Genomic DNA, 20813 nt, shown 5'->3' with positions numbered 1-20813 from the left:
CCCCTGTGTTTTTCAATGGGATAGGTTTAAAGGTAATACAACACATCAAGTATCCACTTCCTGTCAGAAAATGTCTCAGGGTTTTGCCTGCCAAATGAGTTCTGTTATACTCACAGACACCATTCAAACAGTTTTAGAAACTTTAGATTGTTTTCTATCCATATATAATAAGTATATGCATATTCTAGTTACTGGGTAGGATTAGTAACCAGATTAAATCGGGTACATTTTTTTTATCCAGCCGTGCAAATACTGCCCCCTAGCCCTAACAGGTTAAAGACAAGACTCTCGTTAATCTAACCACACTGTCCGATTTCAAAAAGGCTTTACAACGAAAGCAAAACATTAGATTATGTCAGCAGAGTACCAAGCCAGAAATAATCAGACACCCATTTTTCAAGCCAGCATATAATGTCACCAAAACCCAGAAGACAGCTAAATGCAGCACTCACCTTTGATGATCTTCATCAGATGACAACCCTAGGACATTATGTTATACAATACATGCATGTTTTGTTCAATCAAGTTCATATTTATATCAAAAAACAGCTTTTTACATTAGCATGTGACGTTCAGAACTAGCATACCCCCCGCAAACTTCCGGGGAATTCGCTAACATTTTACTAAATTACTCACGATAAACGTTCACAAAAAGCATAACAATTATTTTAAGAATTATAGATACAGACCTCCTCTATGCACTCGATATGTCCGATTTTAAAATAGCTTTTTGGTGAAAGCACATTTTGCAATATTCTAAGTACATAGCCCAGGCATCACGGGCTCGCTATTTAGACACCCGGCAAGTTTAGCACTCACCATAATCATATTTACTATTATAAAAGTTTGATTACCTTTTGTTGTCTTCGTCAGAATGCACACCCAGGACTGCTACTTCAATAACAAATGTTGGTTTGGTCCAAAATAATCCATCGTTATATCCGAATAGCGGCGTTTTGTTCGTGCGTTCCAGACACTATCCGAAATAGTAAAGAAGTGTCGCGCGCATGGCGCAATTCGTGAAAATAAAATTCTAAATATTCCATTACCGTACTTCGAAGCATGTCAACCGCTGTTTAAAATCAATTTTTACCACATTTTTCTCGTAGAAAAGCGATAATATTCCGACAGGGAATCTCCTTTTCGGCAAACAGAGGAAAAGATCCCAAAGGCGGGGGCGGTCGGGTCACGCGCCTAAGCCCAGTGTCCCTTGATCGGCCACTTGAGAAAGGCGATAATGTGTTTCAGCCTGGGGCTGGAATGACGACATTCTGTTTTTTCCCAGGCTCTGAGCGCCTATGGACGACGTGGGAAGTGTCACGTTAGAGCAGAGATCCTTAGTAAATGATAGAGATGGAAAAGAAGTTCAAGAATCGGTCAGACAGGCCACTTCCTGTAAATGAATCTCTCAGGTTTTGACCTGCCATTTGAGTTCTGTTATACTCACAGACACCATTCAAACAGTTTTAGAAAATTTAGGGTGTTTTCTATTAATATGTAATAAGTATATGCATATTCTAGTTACTGGGTAGGAGTGGTAACCAGATTAAATCGGGTATGTTTTTTATCCAGCCGTGTCAATACTGCCCCCTAGCCCTAACAGGTTAACAAACAGCTGAATGTAACTGGTGAATGTAACTGGTGAGGAACATTGCTGTGTGTTGATCTGTTCAATGGTGACATCATGTGTCCAATAGGCAGAAATACAAGATACAACAGCAGAGAGGAAATAGTTATGAATCAATGTATTAATAGTTCATCAACTGATGAATGTATTTATTGTCTTAAACTTTTAGCTTATTTACAACATGAAGCTGATATGATGTTTATCCTGTATAAACTGCAAAGGTAAACATGTAATGTAAAATGAACAATATGGTATAACCTAAAATAAAATAATAATTCATTTAAAATATGAAATAATGTCTGACAGCAATACAAAGTAAAAACTGCAAATGTTTAAATGTATGTAATGTACTGATTACATCTATTTATATAAAAAATATATCATGACACTGAACAACATGGTATTACGTATTATAAAATTAGTAATAATATCTGACAGCAATACAAAGTAAATCATCATCAACCACTTCAGGAGAAACTTGACCCAAGATCTCAAAATATTAAAAAGCTGTTATCAATATTATCTATATTAGTTGCTGAGGAAAGTAGGACTATTGATGTTATAAAACATCTGTATCTGGCAAAATCCCATAGATAAAGATCAGAAATACAATCTTAAACTATAGATAATAAACAGATTGGTACTCAAGAAAAGTAGGCTATTTAAATCATAAAAAATATGGAATTTGAAAAATATAACCCATCTCATTTATCATCAATATACATAATTATCATTATAAGAAAGGAAAATATATATTCCAGCATTTACTCAAAAGTTAAAGTTCATGGTCTGGAAAAACTTCTAGATATGGCAAGTATAGAATAGAGGTGTAAGGACTAGTTTTGTATTGGAACCATCAGTCCAGGTTGTTTGGTGATAATTTTCAGTCCAGGTTCAATGTTGGTGGTTCTCTTCGGTCCAGGATCTGTGATGGTTCTGTTCAGTCCAGGATCTGTGATGGTTCTCCTCAGTCCAGGTACTGTGGTGGTTCTCTTCAGTCCAGGATCTGTGATGGTTCTGTTCAGTCCAGGTTATGTGGTGGTTCTCTTCAGTCCAGGTTATGTGGTGGTTCTCTTCAGTCCAGGTTCTGTGGGGGTTCTCTTCAGTCCAGGTTCTGTGGTGGTTCTCTTCAGTCCAGGTTCTGTGGGGGTTCTCTTCAGTCCAGGTTCTGTGGTGGTTCTCTTCAGGCAGGTTCTTTGTTGGTTCTCTTCAGTCCAGGTTCTGTGTTGGTTCTTTTCAGTCCAGGTTCTGTGGTGGTTCACTCCAGTTCTCATAATCGGAGGGCTCAGCATCTATCTGAGGGGCTGTGTCACTGTCCAGGTTCTGTGGTGGTTCGCTCCAGTTCTCATAATCGGAGGGCTCAGCATCTATCTGAGGGGCTGTGTCACAGTCCAGGTTCTGTGGTGGTTCACTCCAGTTCTCATAATCGGAGGGCTCAGCATCTATCTGAGGTGCTGTGTCACAGTCCAGGTTCTGTGGTGGTTCACTCCAGTTCTCATAATCGGAGGGCTCAGCATCTATCTGAGGGGCTGTGAAACTGTCCAGGTTCTGTGGTGGTTCGCTCCAGTTCTCATAATCGGAGGGCTCAGCATCTATCTGAGGGGCTGTGTCACTGTCCAGGTTCTGTGGTGGTTCGCTCCAGTTCTCATAATCGGAGGGCTCAGCATCTATCTGAGGTGCTGTGTCACAGTCCAGGTTCTGTGGTGGTTCACTCCAGTTCTCATAATCGGAGTGCTCAGCATCTATCTGAGGGGCTGTGTCACTGTCCAGGTTCTGTGGTGGTTCGCTCCAGTTCTCATAATCGGAGGGCTCAGCATCTATCTGAGGTGCTGTGTCACTGTCCAGGTTCTGTGGTGGTTCACTCCAGTTCTCATAATCGGAGGGCTCAGCATCTATCTGAGGTGCTGTGTCACAGTCCAGGTTCTGTGGTGGTTCACTCCAGTTCTCATAATCGGAGGGCTCAGCATCTATCTGAGGGGCTGTGAAACTGTCCAGGTTCTGTGGTGGTTCGCTCCAGTTCTCATAATCGGAGGGCTCAGCATCTATCTGAGGGGCTGTGTCACTGTCCAGGTTCTGTGGTGGTTCGCTCCAGTTCTCATAATCGGAGGGCTCAGCATCTATCTGAGGTGCTGTGTCACAGTCCAGGTTCTGTGGTGGTTCACTCCAGTTCTCATAATCGGAGTGCTCAGCATCTATCTGAGGGGCTGTGTCACTGTCCAGGTTCTGTGGTGGTTCGCTCCAGTTCTCATAATCGGAGGGCTCAGCATCTATCTGAGGTGCTGTGTCACTGTCCAGGTTCTGTGGTGGTTCACTCCAGTTCTCATAATCGGAGTGCTCAGCATCTATCTGAGGGGCTGTGTCACTGTCCAGGTTCTGTGGTGGTTCTCTCCCGTTCTCATAGTCGGAGGGCTCAGCATCTTTCTGAGGGGCTGTGTCACAGGGGAGTCCCTTAATCTGAAAGAAGACACACTGAATGAGCACTTTACGAACCACTCCCTCTAACATTTTTATGTAAATTAATTTGCTTACTGTCTATGGTATTAGGATTGAAATAACTTTGGTTGTTGACATTATTACCTGTGTGTCTGCTGTGGCATCACTTCCTCCTGTGTGTCTCCTGTAATGACGGACAGAGTGAGTTCTGCTCTCTACTGACCTCTAGTGGAAGTTGATATGTTACTAAAACAGAAAATGTAAATGAAAAACCCACCTCTGCCGAGTGTAGTAGATGGTGACTAGAAGAGCTCCAGCAGTCAGGACAGCCCCCACCCCCACCACAGGAACCCAGGGAAACATTGCTGCAGGGTCATGAGTTTATAAATACATGATGTCAGAATGAAATCTGTAAAGTTCAGAGCACAAAAAATAGACCGAATGTGTCATACTTACATATAACATTAATATGGACAGGAATAGTCTCTCTCCCTATAATGTTCAGAGCCTCACAGTAGTATCCCTCTCTGTCTTCAGAGCTGATATTATGGATGGTGTATCTCTGTCCAGAATGTCTCATTGCCATTTTCTTGTATTTTGTCTTGTACCAGGTGTATTTGTCCACAGGTGGGTTGGCGTCACTGCTGCAGGTCAGATTCACTGAACTGCCCTCCACTATTTCACCAGAGGGACTGACTGACACCGAGGTGTTCTTTGGGCCATCTGATAAAGGACCATTAAAAAGACATTAACATCTTGGTTATATTATATATTATCTTGGCTTTCTGGAGACATTAGATTTAGCAAATAAAGTACACCAGCGCATTTTACAAGATTGAAATAATTAAATTGAGAAAAATTAAAATAATGTTAATAAAGAATACAACTGGAGATAGATCAAAAATATTTACAATGTTAATATACCAAAACGAATGATTTAAACCCCATGTACTTACATCTCACAATGAGAGTCTCTTCAGCAGAGGGGAGATCCTCATGGCCTTCTACAGCACAGGAGTATCTGCCTGTATCCTCACTGCTGACTGAGAATAGGATATAGACAGGAGAGTAGGTGTTGCTGTTTGGTATAGGTTGTCCATTCTTATACCAACTGTAGATTGTGATGGGGTCCAGTGTACATTTGGTTCTACATGTCAGTGTGACATTCTCCCTCTCTGACACAGATGTAGGATCCATCTCCAACACAACATCTGGAGTTAAAGGAAGCAAATCATTAATATACTCCCAAATACACAATATATTAAAAAGTATGTGGACACCCTTTCAAATTAGTGGATCCAGCTATTCAGCCACACCCGTTTCTGGCAGGTGTGTAAAATCGAGCACAAAGCCATGCATTCCCCATAGACAAACATTGGCAGTAGAATGGCCTTAGTGAAGAGCTCAGTGACTTTAAACGTATCACCGTCATAGGATGCCACTTTTCCAACAAGTCAGTTCGTCAAATTTCTGCCCTGCTGGAGCTGGCCCGGTCAACTGTAAGTGCTGTTATTGTGAAGTGGAAACATCTAGGAGCAACAGCGGCTCAGCCGCAAATTGGTAGGCCACACAAGCTCACAGAACGGGACCGCCAAGTGCTGAAGCGCTTAGCAATTTAAAATCATCTGTCCTGGGTTGCTACACTCACTACCAAGTTCCAAACTGCCTTCCGAAGTAACTTCAGCACACTAACTGGTCGTTGAGAGCTTCATAAAATGGCAGGCACACAGAAGCCTAAGATCACCATGAGCTATGCCAAGTGTCGACACAAGATGGCGCCGACAGAGATGGTCACATCGCTTCAGGTCTTTAGAAAACAATGCAAATATTTGTTTTTTATGTATTCTTTCTTACATTGTTAGCCAAGAAAATCTCAAGTGTTATTACATACAGCCAGGAAGAACTATTGCATATAAAAGCGATGTCAACTTAATCAACATTACAACCAGGAATATGTCTTTCCCGAAGCAGATCCCTTCTTTGGACCTCCATCTTATCCTAGAGGCCGACCCAAAACAACGTGGTCGCCTCAGGAGAGGAAGACAGAGCGGCCTACTGGTCAGACTCAGAAGGCGAGCACACCATCCACTGCTTCCGAGCATATTACTCGCCAATGTCCAATCTCTAGAGAACAAGGTGGATGAAATTAGGGCACGAGTTGCCTTCCAGAGAGACATCAGAGATTGTAACATTCTCTGTTTCACGGAAACATGGCTCACTCGGGATACGTTGTCAGAGTCGATACAGCCACCCGGTTTCTTCATGCATCGCGCCGACAGAAACAAACATCTCTCTGGCAAGAAGAATGGAGGGGGTGTATGACTTATGATTAACGACTCGTGGTGTATTCATAACAGCATACAGAAACTCAAGTGCTTTTGTTCACCTGACCTAGAATTCCTTACAATCAAATGCCGACCGCATTATCTTCCAAGAGAATTCTCTTCGATTATAGTCACATCCATGTATATCCCCGGCCAAGCAGATACCTCGTCGGCCCTGAAAGAACTTCACTGGACTCTATGTAAACTGGAAACCATACATCCCGAGGCTGCATTTATTGTAGCTGGGGATTTTAACAAAGCTAACCTGATAACATTTTTACATTTTAGTCATTTAGCAGACACTCTTATCCAGAGCGACTTACAGTAGTGAATGCATACATTTCATACATTATTTTTTTTCTCCGTACTGGTCCCCCGTGAGAATCAAACCCACAACCCTGACGTTGCAAACACCATGCTCTACCAACTGAGCCACACGGGACTGATAACAAGCCTTCCTAAATTCTATCAGCATATTGACTGCGCGACTCGAGCTGGTAGCATTCTGGATCATTGCTACTCTAACTTCCGCGATGCATACAAAGCCCTCCCCCGACATGCCTTCGGCAAATCTGACCATGACTCCATTTTGTTGCTCCCAGCCTATAAACAGAAACTAAAACAGGAAACGCCCATACTCAGGTCTATTCAACGCTGGTCTGACCAATCGTATTCCACGCTTCAAGATTGCTTCGATCACGTGGACTGGGATATGTTCCGGATAGCATCAGACAATAATATTGATGTATATGCTGACTCGGTGAGTGAGTTTATTAGCAAGTGCATCAGAGATGTCGTACCCACTGTGACTATTAACCTCTTGGCGTTCCCCTAGGATAGGGGGCGCTAAAGCGATTTTTGAAAATAATTCGTGCCCATTTTAAACGGCCTCCTACTCAAACTCAGAAGCTAGGATATGCATATAATTAATACTTGTGGATAGAAAACACCCTAAAGTTTCTAAAACTGTTTGAATGGTGTCTGTGACTATAACAGAACTCATATGGCAGTCAAAACCCCGAGACAGATGGAAACAGGAAGTGGAATTCTGAATTGCGAACTCAACTTCATCACGTTGCCTATTAACCTGTTGGGGATAGGGGGCAGTATTTGCACGGCTGGATAAAAAACGTACCCGATATAATCTGGTTACTACACCTGCCCAGTAACTAGAATATGCATATAATTATTGGCTTTGGATAGAAAACACCCTAAAGTTTCTAAAACTGTTTGAATGGTGTCTGTGAGTATAACAGAACTCCTATGGCAGGCCAAAACCTGAGAAGATTTCAAGCAGGAAGTGGCCTGTCTGAGAAGTAGTGTTTCATCTTGGCTCTTTTTTTGAAGACTCAGGATCTGTGCAATAACGTGACACTTCCTACGTCGTCCATAGGGTCTCAGAGCCCGGGAAAACGTTGAACGATATCGAGGCAGGCTCTGGCTGAAACACTTTATCGCTTTTGGCAAGTGGCCACTCAGAGTACTATGGGCTTAGGCGCGTGCCCGCGTCAACCGAATGCTTTGTTTTCCTTTGTCTGTTTATCTAAACGCAGATTCCCGGTCTGAATATTGTCGCTTTTTTTATGAGAAAAATGGCATAAAAATCGATTTTAAACAGCGGTTGACATGCCTCGAAGTACGGTAAGGGAATATTTAGAATTCTTTTGTCACGAATTGCGCCATGCTCGTCACCCTTATTTAGCCTTTAGGATAGTGTCTAGAACGCACAAACAAAACGCCGCTGTTTGGATATAACGATGGATTATTTTGGACCAAACCAACATTTGTTATTGAAGTAGAAGTCCTGGGAGTGCATTCTGACGAAGACAACAAAGGTAAGAACATTTTTCTTATAGTAAATCTGACTTTGATGAGTGCTAAACCTGCTGGGTGTCTAAATAGCTAGCCCTGTGATGCCGGGCTATCTACTGAGAATATTGCAAAATGTGCTTTCACCGAAAAGCTATTTTAAAATCGGACATATCGAGTGCATAGAGGAGTTCTGTATCTATAATTCTTAAAATAATTGTTATGCTTTTTGTGAACGTTTATCGTGAGTAATTTAGTAAATTCACCGGCAGTGTTCGGTGGGAATGCTAGTCACATGCTAGTCACATGCTAATGTAAAAAGCTGGTTTTTGATATAAATATGAACTTGATTGAACAAAACATGCATGTATTGTATAACATAATGTCCTAGGGTTGTCATCTGATGAAGATCATCAAAGGTTAGTGCTACATTTAGCTGTGGTTTGGGTTTATGTGACATTATATGCTAGCTTGAAAAATGGGTGTCTGATTATTTCTGGCTGGGTACTCTGCTGACATAATCTAATGTTTTGCTTTCGTTGTAAAGCCTTTTTGAAATCGGACAGTGTGGTTAGATTAACGAGAGTCTTATCTTTAAACTGGTGTAAAATAGTCATATTTTTTAAAAATTTAAGTAATAGCATATCTAAGGATTTGAATAACGCGCCACAGGATTCAACTGGCTGTTGAGTAGGTGGGCAAGCGTCCCACCTAGCCCATAGAGGTTAATCACACCGTGAGCTATGGTTCATTGAGCACTTCCTATTGCTTCCACTAGATGTCCCCAGTCTTCACAAATTGGTTTGAGCCTTCGACTGTTAAAACTGAATGAATGAGACGCTGTGGAACGTGGTCACATGGAGAGGGCCATCACCATTATGACGCCGGCGCCCCTGGTTACCCTCCCCTTTCAAAACGTTTTGAATCACAATGCAATCGTCCCCCTCGAATCTTATTGGCTCTCTTGTTGAAAAACGCCCTGAAGATTTATGTTATACAACGTTTGACATGTTTGAACGAACCTAAATGGGAAAAAAATGCATTTTCTCGAAATGGCTGTCCCGTGGCCGACGAAGCATTTGGATCAGCCTTCAGACGCGCTAACAAGAACAAGCTCTTGGAACATAAAGGAGTCATTTTTTCGAACTAAAATACATTTGTTGTGGACCCGGCATTCCTGGAAGTGCTTTCTGATGAAGACAACCAAAGGTAAGGGATTTTTGACAATAGTATACAAGACTAGATGTGATATGCGATTATTCCAAGATGGCTAGCCTATTGCTATTGCTAGCCTATTGTTTTGAGTATCGCATCCCCTTTTATCGCATAGTGTGATTACCCAGTAAAGTTATTTTTAAATCTGGCATTACAGGTGCTTTCAAGAGATATTCATCTATAAATCTTAGAATGACAATATTACATTTTAAAAATGTTTTCGAATAGTAATTTAGTAAATTGTAGCTCTGTTTCATCGGATGCATTTGAGGGAAAATAGTTAGTCAATGTTACGCACCGATGTAAAATGCTGTTTTTATATATAAATATGAACTTTATCGAACAAAAGAATGCATGTATTGTGTAACATGATGTCCTAGGTGTGTCATCTGATGAAGATTGTCAAAGGTTAGTGCTGCATTTAGCTGTTTTTTGGTTATTTGTGAGGCATGTGGTTGGTCGGAAATGGCTATGTGGCTACTTTTACGATATACTCCTCTAACATAATCTAATGTTTTGCTTTTGCTGTAAAGCCTTTTTGAAATCTGACAATGTGGTTCGATTCAGGAGAGGTGTATCTATAAAACCATTTAATTAGAAAAAAAAATGTTTTTTTTTTTTTAATTAAATTTTGTTATGCTAATGGCGATATGATTTTTTGCTGGATGTCCATCCCGCATACGGGACGGAGGCCGCACAGGGGTTAACCTCTGTAACGCCCTGGCCATAGAGAGGGGTTTTTTGTTCTTTATTTTGGTTAGGCCAGGGTGTTACATTGGGTGGGCGTTCTATGTTCCTTTTTCTATGTTTTGGTATTTCTTTGTTTTGGGCCGTGTGTGTGGCTCCCAATCAGGCACAGCTGAAGCTCGTTGCTGCTGATTGGGAGTCACACATAAGGAGCATGTTTTTCCTTTGGGTTTTGTGGGTAATTGTTTCTGTTTAGAGTATTTTCCTAACAGGACTGTTGGCTGTCAGTTTCCTTGTTTTTGTTTTTGTATAGTGTTCTTTCCAATTAAATTGAAGGATGAATACTAACTCTGCTGCATTTTGGTCCTTTCCTGAAGACAGCCCTTACAGAATTACCCACCGAAAACGGACCAAGCAGCAGAGGAAGGAGAGGCACCAGGAGAAGGACTCCTGGACTTTGGAGAAGATGGAGAGGATCGTTCAGGATTCCTGGAGATGGGAGGAATTACTGGACGAAGGTGAACCATGGGCTCAAGCTGGGGAGTATCGCCTCCCGCAGTGGGAGATCGAGGCGGCGAGAGCTGAGAGGCGCTGGTACGAGGCAAGGGAGCGCAACGGACACGGGAGGCAGCCCCACAATTTTTTTGGGGGGGGGCACACGGGGAGATTGGCAGAGTCAGGTGGTAGACCTAAGCCAACTCCCCGTGCTTACCGGAAGCAGCGTGGTACTGGTAATACACCGTGTTATGCTGTGGAGCGCACGGTGTCCCCAGTGCGCGTTCAAAGCCCGGTGCGCTACATACCAGCCCCCCGCAAGTGCCATGCGAGTGCAGGCATCGAGCCAGGGCGGATGGTGCCAGCTCAGCGCGTCTGTTCTCCAGTGCGCCTCCTCGGTCCAGGTTATCCTGCGCCGGCGTTGCGCACTGTGTCTCCAGAGCGCTGGGAGGGTCCAGTTCGCCCAATGCCTGCTCTCCGCCCGTGCCGGGCCAAAGTGGGCATTCAGCCTGGAGTATGGGTAAAGAGTGTCCGTACCAGAACTCCAGTGCTCCCCCACAGCCCGGTTTATCCTGTGCCTCCTCCTCGGACCAGGCCTCCAGTGGGTCTCCCCATCCTGGTCCATCCTGTGCCACCTCCCAGGACCAGGCCTCCAGTGGGTCTCGCCATCCTGGTCAATCCTGTGCCACCTCCCAGGACTAGGCCTCCAGTGGGTCTCCCCATCCTGGTCCGTCCTGTGCCACCTCCCAGGACTAGGCCTCCAGTGGGTCTCACCTGTCCAGAGCTGCCCGCCAGTCAACAGTCGTCAGAGCTGCCCGCCAGTCAACAGTCGTCAGAGCTGCCCGCCAGTCAACAGTCGTCAGAGCTGCCCGCCAGTCAACAGTCGTCAGAGCTGCCCGCCAGTCTACAGTCGTCAGAGCTGCCCGCCAGTCAACAGTCGTCAGAGCTGCCCGCCAGTCAACAGTCGCCAGAGAGGTCAGACTGCGCTGAACTGCCGGAGTGGCCAGACTGCGCTGAGCTGCCGGAGTGGCCAGACTGCGCTGAACTGCCGGAGTGGCCAGACTGCGCTGAACTGCCGGAGTGGCCAGACTGCCCTGAACTGCCGGAGTGGCCAGACTGCCCTGAACTGCCAGAGTGGCCAGACTGCCCTGAACTGCCGGAGTGGCCAGACTGCCCTGAACTGCCAGAGTGGCCAGACTGCCCTGAACTGCCAGACTGCCCTGAACTGCCAGAGTGGCCAGACTGCCCTGAACTGCCAGAGTGGCCAGACTGCCCTGAACTGCCAGAGTGGCCAGGGACGCCCGCCAGCTCGGTGAGTCCTGTGCCTACGCCTAGGGCCAGGCCTCTCTCATGTCTCCCCAGCCTGGTGAGTCCTGTGCCTGTGCCCAGGGCCAGGCATCCATCATGTCTCCCCAGCCTGGTGAATCCTGGGTCAGTGCCGTCGGAGCCGCCAGGGATGCCCGCCAGCCGGGCGCCGCCAGGGACGCCCACCAGCCGGGCGCCGCCAGGGACGCCCGCCAGCCGGGCGCAACCAGGGTCGCCCGCCAGCCGGGCGCAACCATCGCCGGTCGCCAGCCGGGCGCAACCAGGGTCGCCCGCCAGCCGGGCGCAGCCATTGCCGCCCGCCAGCCGGGCGCAGTCAGCGTCGCCCACCAGACCTTCGGCGCGGCCAGGTGCGCCACCTAAGAGGGCGACGTCAAGGGTGGAGCAGAGGCCACGTCCCGCACCTGAGCCGCCGCCGTAAGAAGGCCCACCCGGACCCTCCCCTTCAGAGTCAGGTTTTGCGGCCGGAGTCCGCACCTTTGGGGGGGGGGGGTACTGTAACGCCCTGGCCATAGAGTTTTTTTTTTTGTTCTTTATTTTGGTTAGGCCAGGGTGTTACATTGGGTGGGCGTTCTATGTGCCTTTTTCTATGTTTTGGTATTTCTTTGTTTTGGGCCGTGTGTGTGGCTCCCAATCAGGCGCAGCTGAAGCTCGTTGCTGCTGATTGGGAGTCACACATAAGGAGCATGTTTTTCCTTTGGGTTTTGTGGGTAATTGTTTCTTGTTTAGTGTGGTTGCACCTGACAGGACTGTTGGCTGTCAGTTTCCTTGTTTTTGTTTTTGTATAGTGTTCTTTCCAATTAAATTGAAGGATGAATACTAACTCTGCTGCATTTTGGTCCTTTCCTGAAGACAGCCCTTACAACCTCTTACATCTAGACGTTCCGCTAGCGGAACACCTGCTCCAATATCCAATGATAGGCGTGGCGCGAATGACAAATTCCTCAAAAATACAAAAACTTCAATTTTTTAAACATATGACTATTTCACAGCATTTTAAAGACAAGACTCTCCTTTATTTAACCACACTGTCCGATTTCAAAAAGGCTTTACAGCGAAAGCAAAACATTAGATTATGTCAGCAGAGTACCAAGCCAGAAATAATCAGACACCCATTTTTCAAGCTAGCATATAATGTCACAAAAACCCAGAAGACAGCTAAATGCAGCACTAACCTTTGATGATCTTCATCAGATGACACACCTAGGACATTATGTTATACAATACATGCATGTTTTGTTCAATCAAGTTCATATTTATATCAAAAAACAGCTTTTTACATTAGCATGTGATGTTCAGAACTAGCATACCCCCCGCAAACTTCCGGGGAATTTGCTAACAATTTACTAAATTACTCACGATAAACGTTCACAAAAAGCATAACAATTATTTTAAGAATTATAGATACAGAACTCCTCTATGCACTCGATATGTCCGATTTTAAAATAGCTTTTTGGTGAAAGCACATTTTGCAATATTCTAAGTACATAGCCCAGCCATCACGGGCTAGCTATTTAGACACCCGGCAAGTTTAGCCTTCACCAAAATCAGATTTACTATTATAAAAGTTTGATTACCTTTTGTTGTCTTCGTCAGAATGCACTCCCAGGACTGCTACTTCAATAACAAATGTTGGTTTGGTCCAAAATAATCCATCGTTATATCCGAATAGCGGCGTTTTGTTCGTGCGTCCCAGACACTATCCGAAATGGTAAATCAGGGTCGTGCGCATGGCGCAATTCGTGACAAAAAAATTCTAAATATTCCATTACCGTACTTCGAAGCATGTCAACCGCTGTTTAAAATCAATTTTTATGCAATTTATCTCGTAAAAAAGCGATAATATTCCGACCGGGAATCTCCTTTTCGGCAAACAGAGGAAAAATCACAAAGACGGGGGCGGCCAGGGCACGCGTCTAAACCCACAGTCCCTTGATCGGCCACTTGAGAAAGGCGATAATGTGTTTCAGCCTGGGGCTGGGATGACGACATTCAGGTTTTTCCCGGGCTCTGAGCGCCCATGGAAGACGTAGGAAGTGTCACGTTAGAGCAGAGATCCTTTGTAAAAGATAGAGATGGCAAAGAAGTTCAAGAAATGGTCAGACAGGCCACTTCCTGTAAAGGAATCTCTCAGGTTTTGACCTGCCATTTGAGTTCTCTTATACTCACAGACACCATTCAAACAGTTTTAGAAACTTTGGAGTGTTTTCTATCCAAAGCCAATAATTATATGCATATTCTAGTTACTGGGCAGGAGTAGTAACCAGATTAAATCGGGTACGTTTTTTATCCAGCCGTGAAAATACTGCCCCCTAGCCATAACAGGTTAAAACGTTTCCTAACCAGAAACCATGGATTGATGGCAGCATTCACGCAAAGATGAAAGCGTGAACCACCGCTTTTAACCATGGCAAGGTGACCGGAAACATGACCGAATACAAACAGTGCAGCTATTCCCTCTGCAAGGCAATCAAACAAGCAAAGCGTCAGTATAGGGACAAAGTAGAGTCGCAATTCAACGGCTCAAACACGAGACATATGTGGTAGGGTCTACAGTCAATCACGGGTCCTGGACTTTCTGAAGGGCCGCCCCCAGGTGGTGAAGGTAGAAAACAATATCTCCACCCCGCTGATCCTTTTTATTTTATCTTTATTTAACTAGTAAAGAACAAATTCTTATTTTCAATGATAGCCTAGGAACAGTGGGCTAACTGCCTTGTTCAGGTGCAGAACAACAGATTTTTACCTTGTCAGCTCAGGGATATGGTCTTGCAACCTTTTGGTTACAAGTCCAAAGCTCTAACCACTAGGCTACCCTGCCGCCCATTAACACTGGGGCCCTACAAGGGTGTGTTCTCAGCCCTCTCCTGTACTCCCTGTTCACCCATGACTGCGTGGCCATGCACGCTTCTAACTCAATCATCAAGTTTGCAGACAACACTACAGTGGTAGGCTTGATTAGCAACAAACTGAAATGGTCCACCCACACAGACAGCGTGGTGAAGAAGGCGCAACAGTGCCTCTTCATCCTCAGGAGGCTAAAGAAATTTGGCTTGTCACCTAAAACACTCAGATTTTCAATCGAGAGCATCCTGTTGGGCTGTTTCACCGCCTGGTACGGCAAGTGAACCGCCCTCAACCACAAGGCTCTCCAGAGGGTAGTGCATTCAGCTCAACCATCACCAGGAGCAAACTACCTGCCCTCCAGGACACCTACAGCACCCGATGTTACAGGGAGACCAAAAAGATCATCAAGGACAACAACCACCCGAGCCACTGCCTGTTCAACCCGCTATCATCCAGAAGGTGAGGTCAGTACAGGTGCATTAAAGCTGGGATTGAGAGACTGAAAAACAGCTTCTATATCAAGGCCATCAGACTGTTAAACAGCCTCAATCTCTAGCCACTTTAATAAATGGACTTAATAAAGGTATCACCAGTGACTTTAAATAATGGCACTTTAATAATGTTTACATATCCTACATTACTCATCTCATATGTATATACTGTATTCTATACCATCTACTGCATCTTGCCTATGACGAACGGCCATCGCTCATCCATTTATTTATATGTACATATTCTTATTCATCCCTTACATTTGTGTGTTTAAGGGAGTTGTTGTGAATCTTTTAGATTGCTTGTTAGATATTACTGCATTGTTGGAACTAGAAGCACAAACATTTTGCTACACTCGCATTAACATCTGCTAACCATGTGTATGTGACCAATAAAATGTGATTTGATTTTGATTTGTAAAGCTCGCCGCCATTGGACTCTGGACCAATGGAAACTCGTTCTCTGAAAGGTAGAATCACACTTCACCATCTGGCAGTTCGAAGGACGAATCTGGGTTTGGCGGATGCCAGGTGAACGCTACCTGCCTAAATACATAGTGCCAATTGTAAAGTTTGGTGGAGGAGGAATAATGGTCTTGGTCTGTTTTTCATGGTTCGGGCTAGGCTCCTTAGTTCCAGTGAAGGGAAATCTTAAAGCTACAGCTCACAATGATATTGAGACGATTCTGTGTTTCCATCTTTGTGGCAACAGTTTGGGGAAGGCCCTTTCCTGTTTCAGCCTGACAATGCCCCTGTGCACAAAGCAAGGTCCATACAGAAATGGTTTGTCGAGATCTGTCTGGAAGAAATTGACTGGCCTGCACATAGCCCTGATCTCAACCCCATCGAACACCTTTGGGATGAATTGGAACGCAGACTGTGAGCCAGGCCTAATTGCCCAACAACAGTGCCGACCTCACTAATGCTGTTGTGGCTGAATGGAAGCAATGTTCCAACATCTAGTGGAAAGCCTTCCCAGAGGGGTGGAGGCTGTTATCTCAGCAAAGGGGAGGACCAACTCCATATTAATGGCCATGATTTTGAAATGAGATGTTTGACGAACTCGGGTCAAAATACTTTTGGCCGTGTAGTGTATGTCCTCTGATGTGAAATAGAAGATTTATTATTTTTCTGTTACATACCACTACTGTGCCTGTATTACTGCCCTTAATAAGGTAATTACAGTAATAGATGTGAGATGTGTGACAGATTACCTGTGACAGTCAGGGAGACAGGTGAGCCAGCAAACTTTTTTCCAGATGTTATGAATCTGAACCTGTACCCAGCAGAGTCACTCAATCTCAGGTCTGTAATTCTCAGGGTACAGTCACTCTTCTTATCCCCAAGGTACTCTATATGACCCTCATACCCTGGCGCTGAGCTCAGATCTTCAGCATCCTTACCAGACTCCCATTTAGTAAACCAGAAAGCTGTTTTGATCTCATGATTACTGGGATATGTGTAAGAGCAGGATATGTCCACTGTTGACCCCTTCAATGCACAGATACTCTGATGGGTGTAATTCACAATCCAACAATTCTTACCTGAAACACAAGAAGACAAAAGAACACCTTATATATGTCTATAAATCTTTAATTACAGTGTCTACTACTACACACTGATGACAACAGAACACCTTATTTAAATCTATAACTATTTAATTACAGTATCTACTACTACACACTGATGACAACAGAACACCTTATATAAATCTATAAATATTTAATTACAGTATCTACTACTACACACTGATGTTGTAAAAGTAAAAAACAAATTGAATAGTTTACAGAAGTGAAAAAATAACATAATTATTGAATATTGATCAATATTCATTGAAAAATGTACATAAGTCTCACAACCTTAAACAACATTGTATTCATAAGAAATGTCTATTAAAATGTCATCACTCACACAATGCTGGAGCAGGGAGGTCCTTGTGGCCATTTACAGCACAGGAGTAACTGTCTGCATCACTAAAGTTGTCTGAGTAGAGGCTGGAAGTGTCCTCCTTTACATTGTGTCCGTTCTTGTACCAGATGTAGGTGTGGTTACCAGTCAGAGTACAGGTGCTGATACAGGTCAGTGTCTTATCCTGATGTCCACCAGTCACCTTCACCTGAAGATCTGGAGAAAAACAATATCACTGTAAATCCCTTTATCACTGACTTATCTCTCTAATACAAAGATGGAAGAAATCCTATGTTATACAGACATAAATACAAACCAAGACAATTTTCCTGGACTAATTGGAATTCAACAGTTTAAATATATTGAATGTAACTGTACCCGTGACAGACAGAGTGACTCCAGGACTTCCAGTATATTTCCCTCCAGTCTGATCTGTTGTAAATCTGAACTTGTACGTAGCTGAGTCTCTCTCTCTCAGGTCTGTGATTCTCAGTGTGTGATCATTCTTCTTATCCCCATGATACTCCAGACGACCTGCATAATCTGGGTCCTGACCTAGATTTTCAGGTTCTACACTAGTCTCCATTTTAGTGAACCAGAAGGTAGTTGTGACTGTACCACTGGGATATGTGTAAGAGCAGGACAGCTCCACTGTTGACCCCTTCAAGGCACAAATACTCTGAGTGGTATATGTAACACTCCAGCCATTCTGACCCAGTACAACTGAAACACAGTTAGACATCACAAGGACGTTACATTAAGTTCAAGGTCTTTTGACTCACATTAACACTTTGTTCCATAGTTGCTGAGTTGACACAGATAGTCACACTCCAGCCATCCTGACCCAGTACCACTGAAACAGTCACGCAAAACAATGGTATCAGAATTAAGCCAGACTAAGGGACAGATCGAGAGACAACAGATCAAGGTGTGCCATGCAACAATAGCTTGTGAAGCCTGGCCTACCGTAAAACTTCAATTAGCCTGGGTGTTTATTTTATCTTGGGTTATTATCTTTTGAGTAGTGTGTTGTCCTCTCTGCGTCACGGTTTGTTGTGTTTGTGGTTTCTAGTATTTAAGTGTAATGCATTCAGTTTCACGTTTAATAAATATGTGGAACTACGAACACGCTGCATTTTGGTCCGCTCCTTCAGACAGCCGTGACAGTCTCTATCTATGTAATGTGTCTGTATCTCTGTAATTATAAATGTATTTATGTAAAACATAGGGACCACAATGGAAATAAGTCCCCGACTTTATTGTGCAATCCTTTAAAACAACAATCCTGGTCACTTTTAAATAACTCTGTTTATTTTTTTTAACTGACCAAATCAATCCAAACTGTGCAGCAGCCATTTAATGAATGGAAAGAGAAATCTGTCACAAAACACCAAGTTTAATGACATTCAGAGATTGTCAAACCTTCAATACTGGGTAGGCCTACAAGGTAGTGAGGGATGTATTTTCTGTTTGTCCAGATTGAGATCGAGTATTGATTGTGGTTTTAAAAACGGAAACCATGGTATTGAAGTGCTCCAAGTCATTAGACTTTTGTTTATTGGTGGTGTGGTGCATTGGCACAGAAACCTGTTGGTGGAAAATTTGTTACATGCTATTTTATATACTGTACATACAAATATGGCATCAAATGTTGAAAAACTCATTTTCCCCCTAGCTGATCATTGTCTGCAGCTGGCTCTGATCGTAGTGTAAAGAAACAGGCAGGGAGAGTGAGCTCGTCCGTGATGGTCGGTGAACCCTCAACCTTCTGGCCAATAACTCTGCGTGGAATTAACTGTGCCACTTAAACATGCTGAAGTGGCGAAGTTTCACATTTATAACAACACAGGGTGGGTTGAGATTATTAAATATAAAAGCACTAAAAGTCTCTAAAAGCTTCACTTACACAAAAGTTTTACTTGAACCCAAACGGTTCTCAAATAAATTACTAAGAAAAGCTCATCCCTTGTTTATAAATGGCCTTTTTGTCTTTGTGCAGATTGCCATGTCTAACTTTTGATGAATTTAAAATGAAACCTTCAAAGTATCTGTCTTTTTCAAACAAGCATTGCAGAGCTGGTTACAATTTCAATTTCATCCCCCAGAAAAGATAGAACAAATATAACAAATATTATGGTTTAACTCAAATGTGCTGGTTGATAAAATACCTGTATTTATTGGAAAAAAGTTTGAAAATTGTATTTTGTTTTTAAATTATATTGTAAATTGGAATGGTAGAATTATGTATTTCATGGAGTTATCGGAATTGTATGGGAAGGTCTGCTCAGTCCAAGATTACAACCAATTGAACACAGCATTACCCCAAGTCGCTACATTTATTGTTATTTGTTGTTGTAAACATTAATTTGAGTTGACTCTATGAGGGGGAAGGGGTGCAATTTGTTTTACAGTACAAAGGGTCGTGTGAACATATGACTAACTCTGTGGAGGGTTGTGCATTTTGTTTTTCACCTTTAGATGGACCAATTTCAAGCTGAGCAGGGTTTGTCCTCATTGTTGTCATAGTTGCCTGTCACGTTCTGACCAGTAAAGGGGTTATTTGTTATTGTAGTTTGGTCAGGACGTGGCAGGGGGTGTTTGTTTTATGTGGTTCGGGGTTTGTTGGGATATGTGTTTATGTAGAGGGGTGTTTGTTTAGAGTGTTCCGGGGTTTTGGTTAATGTTCTGTTAGTATATTTCTATGTTCTAGTCTTTCTATTTCTATGTTTAGTTGATGGGGTTGACCTTCAATTGGAAGCAGCTGCTCTTCATTGCTTCTAATTGAAGGTCTTATTTAAGAGGGGTGTTTTTGTCATGGGATTGGTGGGAAGTTGTTTTTGCACTGCTGTGTATAGCCTGCAATACTGTGCATTCGTTTGTTTTCTTGTTTTGTCATTTAAGTGTTCTACTAAATGTTAAAATGAGCACTCAACCCGCTGCGCCTTGGTCTACTATACACGACGACCATTACATTGCCATAGTTGCTGAGTTGAATGTGAATGGAAACCACAGATAAGCATCACTCAGTGAGGTGTGAAAGATAACTATTTAAAGTGAGGTGGAGATGCCTAACAGAACACAGCAAAATAAAATGATTCTTATCCTTTTAGAAATGTATGTAATTTGACTACAGAGCAACTAAAAGATAAGAATGAGACCATACCTGCTACAGACCAGAGAAAGACCAACACACTTCCTGCTGTTCTCAAGGCCATTGTTGCATCTCCCACCCTGCAGGCTTAGAAACATAAACAACAACTCACTCTATAGCTGGTGAATAACTCCACCTGATACATTGAAGTATAAACTGTAAATGGGGTACAGGGCCTAATTACTGAAAATGAACCAGGCTCATAGTGTTGTGTGGTATTGTTCTATATGGTTGTCTATGTGAATACTGTCTGTAAGTCTATTGCACTATGTATGTAATGTGTGTGACGTGTTGCATGTCTGTCTACATCTGTCTATTTAAGATGATATGCTGTATAATGCAAAAATAATTTCATCACCACATTAATAAAAACAATAACTTATTGAACAGATCTGTAGAACTGTAAACACAAATTTCTACATTGATTGTTCTGAAGCCGTTTTATTCTCAGAACTCTAAATATAGGAGGATAAATGTTCAAACCTCTACGGTCCGTCAAGCTG

General features: G+C 43.3%; 1 protein-coding gene across 1 annotated transcript; it reads right to left on the bottom strand.

The window, feature by feature from the left end:
• Positions 1-1746: 1746 nt before the first annotated feature.
• On the bottom strand, positions 1747-20393 carry LOC145862446 (uncharacterized). Its single transcript, XM_082966655.1, has 9 exons — positions 20323-20393; positions 17538-17882; positions 17163-17375; positions 16466-16795; positions 5017-5271; positions 4517-4783; positions 4338-4425; positions 4205-4244; positions 1747-4081 (listed from the first exon to the last, which is right to left on the bottom strand). Exons 1-9 carry the CDS (start codon positions 20372-20374, stop codon positions 2864-2866), a joined length of 2808 nt encoding a protein of 935 aa, XP_082822781.1. The 5' UTR covers positions 20375-20393; the 3' UTR covers positions 1747-2863.
• Between the last annotated feature and the right edge of the window lie 420 nt (positions 20394-20813).

This window comes from Salmo salar, chromosome 02 (assembly GCF_965601325.2).
Source record: "Salmo salar chromosome 02, fSalSal1, whole genome shotgun sequence".
NCBI classification, from domain to species: Eukaryota; Metazoa; Chordata; class Actinopteri; order Salmoniformes; family Salmonidae; genus Salmo; species Salmo salar.
Note: the sequence above shows the minus strand (reverse complement) of the source record. Positions and strands in the feature narration are given on the sequence as shown.

Bases quoted from the DNA above. Each gene is read 5' to 3' on its own strand.
- LOC145862446 (XM_082966655.1), bottom strand. From the start codon at position 20,374: ATGGCCTTGAGAACAGCAGGAAGTGTGTTGGTCTTTCTCTGGTCTGTA. The intron at 4,784-5,016 runs GTAAGTACATGG...GTCCTTTATCAG, and splicing joins AGAGACTCTCATTGTGAGAT to ATGGCCCAAAGAACACCTCG. The intron at 4,082-4,204 runs GTAATAATGTCA...GTCTTCTTTCAG, and splicing joins ATGCCACAGCAGACACACAG to ATTAAGGGACTCCCCTGTGA.